The 17,722-nt window shown below is 32.0% G+C and overlaps 2 protein-coding genes across 2 annotated transcripts; one reads left to right on the forward strand and one right to left on the reverse strand.

Annotated features, from left to right (window-relative positions):
* The first annotated feature begins 5,540 nt into the window (after positions 1–5,540).
* On the forward strand, positions 5,541–7,543 carry LOC132065083 (uncharacterized). The gene is made up of 3 exons (XM_059458321.1): positions 5,541–5,614; positions 5,771–5,836; positions 7,164–7,543. Exons 1-3 carry the CDS (start codon positions 5,567–5,569, stop codon positions 7,209–7,211), a joined length of 162 nt encoding a protein of 53 aa, XP_059314304.1. The 5' UTR covers positions 5,541–5,566; the 3' UTR covers positions 7,212–7,543.
* A 469-nt stretch (positions 7,544–8,012) lies between these two features.
* LOC132065082 (probable ribosome-binding factor A, chloroplastic) lies at positions 8,013–12,507 on the reverse strand. Its single transcript, XM_059458320.1, has 4 exons — positions 12,041–12,507; positions 9,565–9,738; positions 8,542–8,761; positions 8,013–8,180 (listed from the first exon to the last, which is right to left on the reverse strand). The coding sequence occupies exons 1-3, from the start codon at positions 12,368–12,370 to the stop codon at positions 8,603–8,605; spliced, it is 663 nt and encodes a 220-aa protein (XP_059314303.1). The 5' UTR covers positions 12,371–12,507; the 3' UTR covers positions 8,013–8,180; positions 8,542–8,602.
* Positions 12,508–17,722: the final 5,215 nt, after the last annotated feature.

Genomic DNA, 17,722 nt, shown 5'->3' on the forward strand with positions numbered 1-17,722 from the left:
AAGTTCTGATCATATTAAATGTGCTAACATATTAAGAAAATATACTAACACAACACCGTAATAACATGAAAGAAGTTGAGCCCCAAAAATTTTTGAGTTCATCTTATAAATCTTAGTTATGCCCACAACTCAATTTTGTAGTTTGCCTAATGCTACCATCATCGTCGTGAGGTTTCCGAATCTACACAATTTGAAAGAAATTGTATTTTCAATATTCAAGATTTTGAATAGTTTAGTTTCAAGCACTCATTTCTATAAAATAAAATTAGAAAATTCTTTTACACAAGAAATATAAACAAAAAACATCTTATTTGTGATAAAAAAATAATTGCTACAAATAAAATAAACAAAGTGGCATTTAACTAAATATACTTTTTAAAAGTCACTAACGCCACCTATTATCTCTATTTATTTTCATTATTAAAAAATGTATCATCTCAAATTAAATATTTTGTCTTTTATTCAAATTAAATAATTCAAATTTAATTAATTTCTAGTTTAAATAATGATATCTTTTTCTCCCAATTAGAATTTTTTCTGTTATTCCTATTTACTTTGTTGCTTGGAATTTCTTTAGTTTCAATCAATTCAAATACTTTTATCTTACCATTCTAATACATGATTTCATTGTTAATTCAATTTTTTTTTTATTACGCACGCTTTTGTGGTTTGTTAATTGGAAGATTTTATTGTTTAATAATTTTTTATTTTTTCTTTATTTATTAAGATCTCAACTGTGTAGTCTTTTCACTTATGATTTTTTCCATCATATTTTGAAAATAATTTCTGATTTCAAATTCAAATAAATTTTATCACAAAAAACTACTTTCAGAAACTCATTCTTGATTCAGGCAAAAAATTAGGAATAAGAATGTCCCATAAATTTAAATTTGTAAGAAAAATATTAATACCGCTAGAATTATTCAATGATGAACTTGTAAAGATAAAATGCTCATTTTAAGTGTGACCAAATTGCACTTTTAATCTTTTGTTATTTGAGTTCCTAAAACCATAAAATCTAAATATAAATGACTAAATAACAAAACTTACAAAAACGATTTTTTTTTAAGAAACTATGATGGAAGATACAACTTTCAAATCAGAAAAATAAAATCTTAAAAATGTTTTTCCTTCTGCAAACAAACAACCATAAGGATAAAAAGAAATGGGATTAGCGAGTCAAACATGTTAGCTTATATAATCATTTTGGTTGACAAAGCTTTTCAGAATTTTATTTTAACATTCTTTTTAAATCTCAAAATATGTTTTTCTATGATAAAATCGCTAACTTCATCTTTACTCCATACCTATCGGTCCCCATTTTCTGACATGTCTTGTTGGATTTTTTTAAACGAATTTTCAATATTCATCTTATTTATTAATGTAATGCACCTTATAGAAAAATCTTTATAAAATTTAAGGAGATGAATCAAATTGTCATTTTGTATCGAGGATACATCAGGAGCATAAAATGAGATTCCAGAATAAAATTTTGTACTCTGAAAATGTCATGTATAATTTTTTTTTACCTAACTTCTCTCACATAAAGAAAATTAATACATCGTGATTATAAGCAAATCAAGTAGGTATTTACACTAACCAACAATTTTAACGCGAAAATACATAGTAAGTGTAACAAAATATTAAAATATAATGCTAGATTACTCTCTTCCCTTTGCTAATCTTCTCCTTCACAAATCCAAAATAACAAAGATGATTCAACTAAGTATTATATTTTTTATAATATATTTTATTTATAAATAATGAGACCTGTCATTGACACGGCAAGCAAACACCATCACAAATTTACTTGTTTTGTCTATGGATAACTCTTTTGTGTGGCAAGTTTCAAGCATTTGTAGTTAAAAGTGAAAGGATTTGAGTTGTTTACTCTCATTTTAATTAAGAGGTTTGAGTGTTATGCCAAAAAAAAAAAAAAAAAAAATCCTTATTCGATATATTTTAACTTACAAATGCTTACATATTTGATTTCAATGAACGATCTCTTACATAATATTTTCGAGTATAATTTAATACACTATATCTATTCTCTATGATATTTCAATTAATAATTTTTATTTTAGTATTTTATGTGTAATCCAAATAATGTCATATTGTTTTTATTGTGAACTTAAATTCAGAATTAAAGTAAATCGAGGACTTATTTTTTATATTATTATTATTTTGTTTGTATCGATACTTTAGATAATTTTCATTTAATTTTTACTTCTCAAAAAATTATTTATTAACTAAAAATAAAATGTTAAGGGCTATTTCAATCTACTAAGGTGTTAGCTTCGACTATGTATACTATTTATATATATGAAATACTATTAATATCAACTTGCCACCACCAGTGGATGCTGTGGTGCCAGCAAAAGGTGAAAGAGGAGGTCCCCCAAACTGTTTACTAGCTTTAATAATTTTTTGCATCAAATCAAATAATGGGTATAAGTGATGCCTTCAACAAGTTGTAATTTTAAATTGAAGTATTTATTTGAATATCACTTATTAATTTTATATGCTTGATTCGTAAAAAGCTGATGGTTTAGGACTTAGATTATGAGGAAAAGGAAATCACTCAAAATGTAAATAGAATCCTTAACTTTCCATTCTCTTTCTTTTCCTTAATTCCTCTTAACTTGTTTTAATTATTAATTATATTATTGTTGTTGACTATCTTTATTTATTAATTCTTGAATTCAAAATTTATTTAAATATGAAAAATTAAATTATCATAAGTTTCCTATTCCAAAGTTTTCTCTCTCCCATCGTAACAAAAGCCCTCGTTACGCCAAGTTGGAGTATTTTTTTTCGTTCTCACAGTTTATCGAGTATAAATCGAAAAGATGAATAACTTCTTAAACCCAAGATCATCAAAAATTCTATTTGGATTTAATCTAGAATGCAAGAATCCACGATCGCCTGCGGGCTATTTTTTGAATTTTATCCCTATTTTGCTTTATGCTGAGGTATTCACATACTTGAAATAATGTAAAGAGTTATGATATAAACTCATTTGTGCTCACATCAATGCATTTATTTCCTTGTAACCAAAAAATCAAGCTTTGTCAATGGATACCAATTATGCATTCACTGCATTTTCGACGAAAAAAATTATCCATGAAAAATCAAAGTATTCTTCAAATGAGGAAAAATTCAACAACATCTAGAATGCAAAACCACATTTATCAATCGAATCAAGTATTTTTGAATTTTGTTTTTACAAACTAAGCAATAACATCTAAGGCTCTAATAATTTTTTAAATTTTGCTTTATCATGTCTATAAAAAAGGCCAACAACATGGAAATGAAGAAACTAAAGCGAAAATTAATACAGAAAAATATTCCTCCTTTTTAACAAACAAAGCATATTGTTAAGCAGAAAGGGAAAAGGATAAAAAAGAAGGTGTGCTACATTCAATGTTGTTTCCTTGTCACCAAATGATCCAAATAAAGCTTTGTAAACACATACCAATTAATTATGTGTTCCAATTTGTAGAGAAAGTAAAGACGAGAAAAAAATTTCCCAAGCGTGCCTATGTGCTTGTGTATTTGAAGGTAAACATCAGTTAAAATATGATGTTTAGTTAGGAATTTTTTAAATCTTTCTTGACGTTTAATTAATAAATAATTGCCTTTTGAAAAGTTTATCTTAATAATAATTAGTTAAGATAAAAGAATGAGTTTTAATTTCCTATTTTGTTACTTTGAGTGGAGAGACGTGGATTAGTCAGTGCCTATGATTTTGAGTGGAGAGACGTGGATTAATCGGTGCCTATGATTTAGGAGCAATTTTTAGGAATAGTATAACATGGATAGCATTTTTTGCAATTTTTTAGGAATAGCAATTTCCCCTTCATTTTTCATTTTTCTAAGTAGAATTTAAAGGAAAATGAATTATAAATTTTTAAAACTTAAACTTGGAAATTGTAACCACTTGATCCGGCAGAAACGTGGTTTTCAGTTTTTTCCCTTATTGTAAAGAATTGGGTAACACTACAACCACTACTTAAAAAAAATAGATATTTAATTATTTTTAAATTCAAATAATAACTATCAACTAATTAACTACTTTTTGTCCTAAAACTATCCTCTTTTTAATAATATATAGATAGATTTTAAAAATACCATATTTTTCTTTCAGAGTATAATATTAATAGGATTAATAGGGATTATTTGTTTATCTTGGTTACGATTTGTGTGGGATGCTATTAAAACCAAGAAAATTATTTTTGAATATGATCTTTATTAATTTAGAATATGATCTTTATTGAGTACCTTAGTACATGCTTTTTATTTTATATAATATTTTTTTCTGTTACTTTTTGATTTATAATTTATATGCTTTTAGATATTTTTTTCGAGTGCAACGCATATAGTTTATTCATAACAAAAAATAGTTGGATGTTCAGTCAAATTAGTTATCCCGTTATTAGTATAATATATTATAATAAGGGATGGTAGAACTACTTCTCATCTTTTTAATAGTTTTGAAGATTGATTTTTCAGTGAAGACTCTGTTCTTTTGGAAAAGACAAGGATAAACCACGGAGGAAGAGACGTGGGAGCAGTTGGTACCAGTATCACCATCCATTACCATTAGCAGATTTCATTTCGATGAACACTCTTTACAAGGCTCACATAGGATGAAAGCAATAATTAATCGAGCTGCCTTTCGTAATTATCATCCCCTTTTTTCAAACTTTAGTTGATTCCTTGAACTTATCATATTAAGATTAGGTAAGTCAAGAAAGATTTGTAGGCTTTCGATGTTTAATTTCTTTGAGATATGGAATAGTATTATCTTTCTTGCTCCAAAGCAATATCACGTTTTTTTTTTTATTGTTTATAGACATCTATTTCATTTAAAAAAGTTGTACATTTTGAGGATTTAACAAGATCTCGCAAGGGTACTATCATATATATATATATATATATATATAATCAAAATGACAATGCATTACGAAGTTTTTTTCTCTGTGTGTTTGTGTGGGGTGAGGGAGGGGATTAACAATATTTTTGTGAAGAGTTAGGAGGAAAGAGGCCAGTGTAATTTAAAGCAACAATTTCATTTAAGAGATGTATGTATTACTACAACCATTCCATTGTCTTAGGCCTTTTCGATATGTTATCGCATAGTTTTTAAGATCTTAGCCAAAGTAGCTGTGATTCGATTTATTAAAGTCTCATTTGTTAAGCAATCCAAAAAAATTTATGTTCTATTTAGAGGTGAGTAAGTGTGTGCGAATAAATCTTGAAATTAGTACTAACATTGTGAATTTTTAAGTTAACATGGCTAATGTATGAAAATTATCTCTCTTATGGGAATTATATACATTTTTATATGAAGATTAAACTTTCATGTAAGGCTAAAAAGGGAATTATATACATTTTGAAGATTTAACCCAAAAAAACCCACAAAGGTGTTCACTAGGCGGGCGCACAGCAGATTACAGCTCACACGATATAAGCGCATCACACCGTTGTTGGTAGAAGAAGGGTTTGTGAATTTTTCTTAATTCTAGGGCTTAAAAGAGATCTGTCTACTTGCAACAAGTCAACAATGGCACCTCTTCCTGGACCTTACTCTGGAACCAGCACCCTTGCTCTTGTAAGTCCATTTTTCGATCTCCTCTTCCATAAACTGTCGATTTTGAATTGTTGAAAAAATAAAATTGTTGAGATTATTACAACGAAATGGATCTGAATAGATTTAGATTGATTGATGCTTAAGTGAATTAATTGATTTAATTGTTTTTGGGGACAGGTGGCTCGTACCTCGGCATTTACATTTGGACTTGTTTATGGTAGCTTGAAGCTCAAGTATCTCAAGGTATTTTTTTTTTCTTCTTCTTACTATTTATTGGTATTTTTGGATAGGAAAAAAAGAACTGTTTTTTGCTTGATTTTGTAGATTCCCAGTTGTTTATTGGTAATTTTGGATTGGAAAAGAATGGGTTTTTACTTGATTTTGTAGATTACTCTATATGGATTGTTTCACCATTTAATATGTTTCTTCAATGTCTTTAAACTGTAATTTTCTGCTTTAGCAGTCAATTTATAGCTATCAGATTTGTAGATGTCTTCTTGAACTCTCTTGAAATTATTCTACATAATTGAATAGAGATGCTAGCAGATTCTGCTAGTTGAAATATTGTAAACACAAGCTGAATTCCAAAATTAGATCATATAAAAGAACGCCCTTATTGATGGACTGGTAACCAGCTTATTGTGAAAGGCACAAATATTATTCACTGAGGTGACTAGAAAGACAAGGCAAATAAAGTTATGCAAAAATGATGGCATGTCTAACTAAGTAGCAATATGGAGCATAACTTTATTTCTTTCAGAATACCTGATTGAATCCCATTATATGAATTTGGATTCTGAAGCAGAAAGGAGATACATGAATTTTATGTTCTCACAGCCTGTATGATGGTGATACAAACTGAAAGTTGAGGCACAAATTCAATCTTATGCTTTAATGTGGAAGCTAAGTAGATTCAAGCTCACTGATCAATTTGTTGGTTTAGGTTTATTGTGCTTGGGCCTCAACGAGTGTGTTTACTTGTATACATTGTGTACATATTTAATAATGACCGAATGGTATTCTTTCTCAAAAAAAAAATGAGTGTGTTTACTTAATTACAAAAGAAAGACTATAGTGTATACTTGTTTGCACCCCATTGTCTGTCAAGAACTGAATGATATCAGCTAGTTTATACCCTCTGGGACCTTATCCAAAAAACGAGGTTTCTCTGCAAATGATCTTTATAAATTGTCTAATTTAGATACAATATACAGTTTGCTCATTGTGATGGACCTACTTCAGGGTACATGAACACCCCGTAATCCTTCCTTCATCCATATTGATAGTCATGATGTGTTTGGAACTTGTTTCCCGTTACTTATCTGCCTAATTTGTAACGTTTCTTTGACATTCGCGTGGATAATTTTAAGATGAAGGACTTGGACCAAAAATTTCTACAGTGCTCGTATTATTTTTGTTGTTAGTTGTTTTGCCAATCTCCTTGTATCAACTGCAAATATTTGGTTTTCATTCAACCAAAAAATGTATAGGTTGTTTTTATACGAGCTATGCCTTTGTCATTCTACATAGACTAACTTCTATTGCCTTCTGTCCATCTTATTCATTTCAGGCTAAGGCCAAGTCTCACCAAAAGGCTGAAGCTAAGGCACATCACTGAAAGAAAGCAGTATGCTGCATTTGCTGTCTGATAAAAATAATATATGACAATCACATTTTATCAATTTCATTCTGGCCTGTTGCTTAGGACCATCATTTCCGACTTGTAACTGTTCAATTTTGTTTTCTGAGAGTTATTAGATATTTTTATGGTTCAATGAATATAATGGTGGTCCAATTTTGAGGACTGCATTGAACAAACAGGGAAACGTTGGCCATAGATCTGCTAGCAAAATAATCTTCTTGTTGTGCCAACTCATCTAGGAGACAAGCTTTTAGTTTGTGGTTGTTCCATCAAGATGTGAAGATATGTTGACCTGCTGTCTTGTTTGAGCTTGTGTTTAAGGAAGTCTTTTTACTAGTTTAAAATAGTGAATGAACAAGTCATACTGGGATCTCCTCTTTCATCTTTTCCTTTTTTCAAATAATCTGTAATTGTTTTCAGCCACCAGTGTAATTTATCGCGGAAAAGCTAATTAATGCCTTATATACTATCAGTACGCTATAGCAATACAAGTTGGAAACATAATATTCAACACAAAATACGCAGGTGGCAGTCTGCCCAAGAACTTGAGTAATCTTTTTTGTATCGATCCTCATCGCTCATGTAACAGTAAAAAACCTTTATCCAGGTCCTTCCAATGGTTAAAATATCCGGCAGAAACTCCTACACTAAAGATTCTAGTATAATTAGCTCTATATTGTATAGCTTACCCCTTTGTTTAACATTCTTCCCCAGAAACAGATGAAACCAGCTAGTGAACTTGCTTAAATTGAAATGGAGAGGCAAAGCCAGAGCTCGTGCATGGAAAGCCAAGTAATACTACTTAATTGATTTGTATATCAGAAATGAATTATAAATGAAACAAGAAAATAAAGTAGCTAGACGTTCTGAACAGGGTTTAATAAGGTTTCCACAATTTGGGAACTGCGCGAATGTTCTTTGCATGGCTGAAGAAACACCTCCACCCTGTAAAAGAAATATAGCAGTCATTAGGTTTTATAAAATAGCTTGCACTAATAAGCTCACTCCATGCAACACTATGGAGATAAATGGATGTAGATAACTTCCAGAGAAGAGATGCTAATGTTCTACCGATGTTTACTTGCTATTCCTAGTAAGATTGTGTAAGCTAAGCTTTATATGAGTGTTGGCCAATGGAAAGGGTAGTTCAAATACTAACACGAGCTGAAAAGCACAACATTGCTATTCACTGGGAATTAAAAGGCAAATTTTGTGCAGCCTAAGCAACACAAAAGTTCAGGGACCTCAGTGTTGTGCTCGTGCTCACTCTAAAATGTGCTAAACTTTATGAACATGCGAGACTTACCATGATGCAATACATCTTTTGTCTAGTCCAGAGTCAGTGTAGTTTAGAGCGCACCAGAAAGCTATTTCACATAAATAATGCCTTCATCATCCGGGTCGTCACCCTCCCAGTCCCCATCTTCATCATCGCTTTGGTCAGATGATCCATCATTATTGGCAGCTCCGGATTGTGAATTCTTATTTTCATTCTCATCCTTAATCCTGTCCAATATAGCAAGTACCTGCAAGAAATTGGTCAACCATAAGCATGACCTAAAGTGCATTCAGGGACTGTAAAGTACTGATATGCTAGAAAAAGCACACGATCATGCAACTCTATAACTGCACCATTTCAGAAAGGGCTTATGGTATAATAAGTCTCGAGAATATATTCTAGTGCCAAAAGCTATATAAGTCATTTTTTTCTTGTACAGAGAGTGATATTGATTCAGCAAGAACATAACTGGACCAACTTGCAAATGCAAGAAACAGTTTGAGCTGACGATCATTTGAAATATCGGTGACGAATAAAAATGGGCGTTGAGGCCAATAACTTCACTCTTCCTAAATTAGTGACCAATTCCTTACAGGTTTTGTAGGACAATATAATCTTTTTTCCCCCTTTTACCCCCCTGCAAGAGATTAATATGGTAATTAATCAAGTTATACTTGGTGCTCGGTGCAAATTAAGTTGGAACTCAATATGCCAAATGCTGCCGAGCAGTGTTTAACAGGCATCTGATACGTTCAAGATACAAGTCACTTTGGTGTGTTGTCAACAAACTTGGCCATCATTTGAGTAGGGGAATGTCAAAGACAAAGGTTAACTTCATTATTGAGAGAATTGGTAGTGAACAAATTATGGAAGGAGAATCATAAAGGCTTGGTAGCCAGGAAACAAAAGCACAGACTTGCAAAATAAGAGAGAAAACTCAAAAGAAAATGCAAAGAGGGTTATTACCCCCGTTGGAGTCATAAATAACAACAAAGATCGCCCCCAGAACCAATCAATTCTCTGACAAGAAAATAGATTTGAATTACTCACCCTGCTTCCCCGTTCAATGGACTCATCTTCAATGAAACGAATCTCAGGAGTTAGTCGCAACTTCATTCGCCTCCCTAGCTCACTCCTTACATATTTTGCTTTCGATTTCAAGCCCGTCAAAGCCACTTCCTTTCCTCTTTCGTCTCCAAACACGGAGACATAGACCTTTACAACCTACAGCATGGAAAATTTTAAGCGAGAGTCCAAATGGGAATATGACAAGTCACAGGCATCATCCTAGAAGATTAGAGAAGAGAAGCTTGTCATTTATAGAAATGATTTGTTGTCTAGTAGAGTACTATTTAAATTCTTTTGCCAATAAATACACAAGGAAATCCTTATAATGTACATATACATCTAGATAGATACATACATATCCACACACAAATGTGGAGAGAGAGAGAGAGAGAGATAACCTGCACATGCACACGCACACGCACACGCACACTCAAATCCCACATGCAGTAGTAAGATGGTGACAGTTTGATATTAACAGTGAATATGAAGTTGATTTATTAACAATGAAAAAACTCCCACTTAGAATTTTTCCTATCTCAGATTCTTATTTTTTGCTTGCTGACAGCAGACATCACTTTACATAGTCACATACATTAGAGGCACATACGACAAGTTTATCTTGAGAAAGATATGTCAGTTGCTAATGAATAGTGACAGGGTTTGATCACTTCCATGGCAAATCACACCCTCAAATTCAAACCAAGTAAATTCTACTCTAGGGGGAACGCAACCATGACCTTGTCCTGCCATTGAATGCCATACGAATCTTATTCAATATTTGGATGTTTTCTTGTTTCTGTACACTCACCTCTAGTTTTCAACCCAATAAAACCATCCTTAACTTCTTATGTTGTGTAGTCTGTTTAAAAAGAAACATCTTTCAGGCTAATTAAATTTCGAAGTTACTGGAAAAACTCAATGTACCAGGAGGTCTGAAGAAGTCACCTTCAGCAACTGAAAGTTGTAGAGATAATGTTGAAAAATCATTTAATATATAAACAGTAGAGGCTGAACGTTGTAATATCATAAGAATAGATGGAACGTGTATACTTTAATATGTCAATCCGGATATCAAGATCAGTAGAGGGAGACAACCCCAACCTAATATCAGCGGTAACATTCCATTGAGAAGGGGCTGAACGTTGGATTTGCTTTTGTTCTAAGAAAAGGGAAAGAAATAAAGAAGTGGGATGATCATCCGTCTTCCAATGCCTATGAGGCGCAAATATGCTCTTTGCAATTCTAAACCAATTTTACTCCTGCATGTTTGATTATAATAAGCTCATTGAGATTAACTTTTTCAAAACAGCCAGATGCTATATATGCACTGTTATTTTTCAGCAGTTATGTTGCAGAGCTGATTAATCAACCATCAGAATACTGACATTAAATTGTCAAAAACGAGAGGAAAGACAGTGGAGCAGTGAGGCAGAATGTAGTGAGCTAGTGGCGTGGGAAAGCATATCAAATACTGGAAAAATAAGATTTCTTCTTAACGGAGATAACAATCTCCGTTATGCCAAATACCTAAAACCATATAGCAGATCATTCATCTAACTGATCCTTCCTTGCCTAGTACACTCGAAAAATACTTCAGTCCCTTAAGTAATTCAGAAGAAACTATTAAGGAACAGAATTACAATAATATCATAAGAATAGATGGAACATGTATACTCTAAGCTCAGAGAAACAAGATCTTATGCATAGAGTTCACAATGTGCTGACGACTATGACTTCCGTTACAGAGAGCCAAAGATGAAGCTTTTGGCTTTCTCTTCAACCAAGAAATCAGCTCAATGTAGAGAAAAACATACAATACTCTAAGTTTAGCATTAACTCAACAGCATTTTTAATTAAAAAATGAAGCTAATCACAAATTCCTTTCAACTAAAACCTTGCACATGCCTTTTTGTTCTTATTTCATAGTCTATCTTCATCTATAAACAGATACAGTAGTTTATTTACAACAACTCTGCCTATGTAAATTGTAAGCTTAGCAAAACATAGCCAGTCTCAAAGGAATTTTGTAGTAATAGATTGGTGGCTAGTTTAATAACAGTTTAATTATCAAACGGATGGCTGCTGAGATGCAAATGCAACTAACCTTCTTCCTAACAGCTTGTTTGGATGGTTGTTACATATGGTATTGTATTGTGTTGTTAGTTTAAATAAAATGTTTGTTTTGACTGTAACTTAAATTTTATTGTATCGTATCGTTAAATCCATCGTTATGTAATGACGAAAAGTTCCATTTTGTGTCACGATCGATTTGGTGTGATTAATAGCTCTACCCCGTACCCTACTTTTCTAATAGGTTTATGCTTCAAATTGTTAGATGTGTGACATAACAGCGGAAAATGATACAATGTATCCAAACACTGTATTCATCAAAACAATACAACACAGTATAATACAAAATTAAGCTAAAAGTAACATCAATACAATAAGAGAAAGGAACCTGCAAATCGGTAGAAACTTCAACATCACTGATAGTAGTAAGGGAAGAAAGGTATCTATCGGCACCAAGAGCAGCTTCAGGAAGAACAGCAAATTGCAAGACCTTATCTGTAAGTAACATATCAGAAAGCTCTCTTCTTATCTGTTTAGCCACCATTTTAACTCGTCTAGGATTCGCCATACATCTAATCGACCTATACTTTACACTCCTGCTCAGCTCCGGCCGGAAATTGAGAAACTTCGCCGGGAAAGTTGACGGCAAGGAACTCATTGTTGCCGGAAAAAGACATGGCGGACGTACACGTGGAATTTGGATGACGAGGTGCTGCATTACAGAGTTTTTCGGGTTATCGGGTTGTAGATATGACCCAGCTAAGAAGGACCGGTTTCTTTAGAATACTATCCGTTTGTGTAAAAGGGTATTTCTGGAATTAAGTGCAACTATTCTCTTCTTATCTGGATACTGAAAACTGGGCTCATTCGGGTCGGAATTGCAGAGGTATTCGCTTTGAGTACAATTTTTGCACGGATTGGCCCTCATATGTATGGTCTTTAATCTTTGCTCCGCATATTTGGGGTCTTTGATTTTTGCTCCCCCGTAATTGTGGTCTTTAATTTTTACTTCTGCTGCTCATTTAATGAAATATTCTGTTTCGCTCAAAGATAAGTTTTGTAACATTTTTATCTTTGGAAACTGAACTTTTGCGGCTTAAGTATCTGTAAGAATTCTTAAGCGTCATAAATTATGTATTCCCTCTTTCCCAATTTATGTAATACATTTTTCTTTTTATAGTTTCATTCAAAAAAAATCGATACATTTCTATTTTAGAAATAATTCAACTTAAAACTTCCCATTTTTATCCTTAATGAAATGATTTATAACTACACAAATATCTATGACTTATTTTAGATCACAAATTTCAAAAGTCATTCTTCATTTCTTAAACTATGTGCCTAGTCAAACTATATCACATAAATTGGGACGGAGGGAATATTATTTTCAGATTATGTTGAGTCTTGAAAGTTTCGCATTTTCCTGCATAACTTGTGGATGTTATGATGCATATGTCGAAGCTAAATGTAAACTTCGCTGAGCAAATCTAAACTTATGTCATTTTTCAAATTATGTTAAATGTTGAAATTTTTTATTGTCTGGCATAATTTGTGAGATGTTAGGATAGATATGCCGATGGTAGATGTAAACTTTGCTGAGTGAAATTTAAACTTTTGCCGCGCCAAAAATGTTGAAGGATAAAAATTAAAGACGACAAATTTGAAGCACAAAAATTAAATATCACCCCGAAATAGGGACATTTGTGTGAATGACAAATTCATAAGCTTCTTCTCTTTAATATTTAAATTTTAGCTTTAATCCTTTTCTTTTCAATATGTTAATATCAAAATTAATTATTCCTTATCGTCTCGTGCACATTTTACCCCTTGCATCGTTCGTCATTTAGGCTAAAGATCATCTTGTGTGCGTTTTAACCCTTGCTTTGCGCATCTTGAAATTTTTTGAAACTTTTATTTTAATTTCCTTTTAAATATTGAGTATAATTTTTATGTGTGTCTATTTATAGTTTTATATTAACAAGTTTTTTGCATAGAAAGAATTACGTACAATATTGTTCAGAAGATATGACAGCTTGATCGACCACAATTAAAATAAATGTAGCAACTTGAACCTCAAGGGAGTTGAATTTTCAAGCTATATTCTATTTGCTCCGATGGAAGAACTAGTCTATGGAGAAGAACTGACGAAACAAAAGGTTGAACTTTGAGACAAAATATTTTAGGTCCTGTTTGGAAAGCCACCCAGGTAATTAGAATTGGGTGTAATTACGCAGGTTCGGCATTCGTTGTTTGATCGAGTAATTACACGAGTTAGGTGGGAATTGGGTGTAATTGAGAGGGTGTAATTACACTCTCCACCCCTCAAGGGGGCCGAGAATGTTGGTGTAATTACACCCTGTAATTACAGGGTTACTTTTTAGTTTATTTCTTTTTAATTTATTTTTTATTTCTATTATTTAATTTATTTCTATTTTTTAAATTTCTTTTCTTTTCTAGTTTATTTTTTATTTCTATTATTTAATTTCTTTTTTATTTTTACTTTTTAATCATTTGTATTTTTTAAAATATATTTTTCTTTTTATAGAATTTATATTTCATTTCCTTTCTTCTCATTCCCAACCTTTACTTCTTGTGGTTCCATGTAATTACTCGTATTTTTTTTAATTTTAATTTTATTCATTTAACATAACCATGTTAATATACTAATTTTGAAACTACACATCTTAATATTAGAAATAATGAGTCATTAACAAACTTGGCATATAAAAAGTGACGTTATTAAAGTAGAATTTCGTTGTGAATGAGGTTATTGACTTATATTTTCCCTTTCCTTTGAATTATAAGAATATTACTTATGTTACTTTGAAACTTACTTATATAAAGTTAGAATCTGACATAAGAGTAGTATGTTAAAAATATTCTTTCGGATTTTGAATTTAGGTTATATTTTCGATTTTAAAAATATTTGCTTTAGTACTATTGACTTGTTATTTCACATTGCATGTTATTTATTTTTCACTTACAAATATGATAGAATTATTGTCAAACATTTGAATAGTGTTATGGAATTATATTTATAAATATTCTTTTTTTTGTCAAACATCCAATCCTATGATGTTCTCACAAAAAAACGTATGCTTTTAATTTTTATAATCAATTAAAATTAAAATATTATTAATTTGAAATTATATATAAATTATTTTTTACAATATTAGTTATAAATATATGATTATTAATTAACATGTTTTCAAGAAACAACGTATTATTAAATAACTAATTTAATATCATTTATAAAGGCACATATTTTTTATATATTAATTTTAATTTTTTTATAATTATTTTAGTTTTAAATTAAACTAAGCGTGTAATTACATTTGTGCAACCAAACAATACACTTGTAATTACACTGTAATTACATTATGACAAACAAATAGGTCGTTGTAATTACAATACTATGTAATTACTGAGCTGTGTAATTACTAGGGTAGTAATTACACCAATTCAATTACCAAGTGGCTTTCCAAACAGGCTCTTAGTGATTGGATTGTGAATATGTTAAACAAGTGATTGCACGGTTTCCCTTCAAATGGACTGCTCTTTAATTTTTGTCCTTCAAATAGGCTGGATGCTAATTTTTGCCGTTCGTAATTGAACTTATGCTTATAGGGGCAAAAGTTCTTTAAGGGCTTGAACATGGGAAATTTGCAGGATTACCTTCGCTGGGGTGGTCTTTAATTTTTGCCCCTCAAATTGGTGGTATTTAATTTTTGCTCTTTGTCTTTGCAAATTCTGCCTTAAGGCATGACAGAAATCTGCCTTAAGGCCCAAATTTGCCTTAATTTGCATGGATAGATTTATAAAAGTAAAACTTACATAAATAACTACCTTTTAACAGCTTCTAACAAGTTATAGCTATAAGTTGAAGATTTACAATTTGTAGGCTTTTTGCTTTTATATTTCAGGTGTATCTCGCGTTTTTGAAATACAATGAAATAAATCTGCTAGTCGTTGAATAAAAAAATGGCTATATTTATGGCAATAAAAATCTTTTTCAAATTATATGGTAATTTGTATTAATGGTTCCATGATTCACGCAAACCTAATGAGGTTCTATTACAACTAATGTCTCTCTATCAAAATCACTCAATTCAAAAGTTTTTTGCTAGTTTTTGTCGTATTCGGTTGTATTTCGCGTTTTTGAAATACACAAAAATACAAAATTTATGCGAAGTAAAAATAATTTGTATTTATGGAACATATTCTCTTCTTTCATTTTAAATGGTAAGTCAAATTAAATCAACCATATATCACGCATAACGGCTAAAGTTCCGTAACAACCCACGTTTCTTTCTCCACATTACTCCATTCCAATCTTTTAGAAATACTTCCAAATACAGAAAAATATACACTGGAATACAATGAAATATGGTTGATTGTTTAAGAAATATAAAATTGTAGTATGCGTATATACAATGGAATACAATGAAATGTATCAGAAACTGTTTCGTAAATTAGAAATACATTGAAATATAGCGAAATATACTGAAACAGTACACTGAAATATACAGAAATATACTGAAACAGTACATTGAAATATAGCGAAATATACTGAAATATACAGAAATATACTGAAACACCACAACCACCAAACCTACCGAACCACACACAACATTTGGAAAAACCCCTCCTCCTTCCTCCGCCGCACTTCTTCCGATCCACCGTCTGCTTTCACTCCAAAAATCCCTACCGAACCGCGCACAACAAGGCTGGAAAAAACCCCTCTTTCCTCCGCCGCCTTTCTTCGATCCACCACATCTCCCATCCACTCCAAAAACCATTAATACATGAAGCATATGGAGTTCAGATCTGAAGAACTAGAACCTTAAGGTTTTTTTTGGAGTTTGGAGATGGAGATAGTAGTAATAATGGTGGTGGTGGTGGCTCAAATTGGTGAAATCACACTCCTCTTTTTTCGGATCGAGTGTATTCTCGGATTTTGGCGTCGTTCCACCATCGTCGCCACCCGTCATCATCGACAACGAGACGATGGCGGTGGCATCGACGCACTTTAGCGGCCGCCGGAGTAAAGTCATGGTTGTTATTCGACTAGGAAGCGGCCCACAACGATGTTGCTACGAGCTTTAACGCTCGGTTCCTCACGAAGTTTGGTACAGAAGGAGAAGAGAGGCCGGAGATAGAGAAAGGGAGGGAGAGAGGCGGCAGTGAGGGGTAGGGGAGAGAGGAGAGAGAATTTTTTTTAGAGTTTGGAGAAGATGATAAATCTTAAATGTGTAGTGAGGAGAATAGAGAGGTACATGTATTTCAAAAGTTATTGGACCAGTTATGATATGTAATTTTGAAAAAATAAAGCTACAAAAATTAAATAAAAAAAGAGAAAAGACATCATTTGACGCTTGAACTTGGCACGAAAACTTAGTTTAGCAACTAAACTTAACTTGTATTTATTTACCCCCTTAACAACTTTCAAGTTAATTAAATACCCCCGCTTAGCGGGTGACGTAGCAGAAAGTGTCTGACGTCTCTCAAAGCGCGTGGAAGGAAAAAATAACACTAAAAGTGGTCCCAACTGTACATATGCCATCTTCTAATTTGATGATATATTAAGATTTTTAATATTTTATTTTCCATTTAAATTAACTTTTTCCTTTTCTTTCTTATTCTTTTCCCTTTCTCCTTCTTCCTTCCCCCACCCCCACCCCCCCGTCTCCTTTTCCCGCCTCTGTCTCTCTTTTCTTCTTCTTTTTTTCCCGATGCCTTTTCCCAAATTGCAATATTTCTTCTTATTCTTTTTCCATTTTCCTTGGTCGTTTTTTCTCCCTCTTTCATGTTTGTCTTCTCCCGATGTCTTTTCCCAGATTGCAATATTTCTTCTTTTTCTTTTTCCATTTTCCTTGGTCATTTTTTTCTCCCTCTTTCATGTTTGTCTTCTTCCCGGTTTATCTTTTCTCCATTAAACACATAGCCTCTTTCAGGTATTAAATGAGCAAAAGAGAAAAAATGCAAATGAGATTAAAGGTTGAGGAAAAAAAATTCAATTGGCAGGAAAGATTAATGGGTGTCCGCTGGATTATTTTACTTGTTTTTCTGT

The sequence above is a fragment of the Lycium ferocissimum genome, chromosome 7 (assembly GCF_029784015.1).
Source record: "Lycium ferocissimum isolate CSIRO_LF1 chromosome 7, AGI_CSIRO_Lferr_CH_V1, whole genome shotgun sequence".
Lineage (NCBI taxonomy): Eukaryota > Viridiplantae > Streptophyta > Magnoliopsida > Solanales > Solanaceae > Lycium > Lycium ferocissimum.

Excerpts from the sequence above, each read along its gene's own strand:
- LOC132065083 (XM_059458321.1), top strand. The coding sequence starts at position 5,567 with ATGGCACCTCTTCCTGGACCTTACTCTGGAACCAGCACCCTTGCTCTT. Across the intron at positions 5,615-5,770 it reads GAACCAGCACCCTTGCTCTT|GTGGCTCGTACCTCGGCATT; the intron begins GTAAGTCCATTT and ends TTTTGGGGACAG. Across the intron at positions 5,837-7,163 it reads TGAAGCTCAAGTATCTCAAG|GCTAAGGCCAAGTCTCACCA; the intron begins GTATTTTTTTTT and ends TATTCATTTCAG.
- LOC132065082 (XM_059458320.1), bottom strand. The coding sequence starts at position 12,370 with ATGCAGCACCTCGTCATCCAAATTCCACGTGTACGTCCGCCATGTCTT. Across the intron at positions 9,739-12,040 it reads AAGTTTCTACCGATTTGCAG|GTTGTAAAGGTCTATGTCTC; the intron begins GTTCCTTTCTCT and ends TCCATGCTGTAG. Across the intron at positions 8,762-9,564 it reads CCATTGAACGGGGAAGCAGG|GTACTTGCTATATTGGACAG; the intron begins GTGAGTAATTCA and ends AATTTCTTGCAG.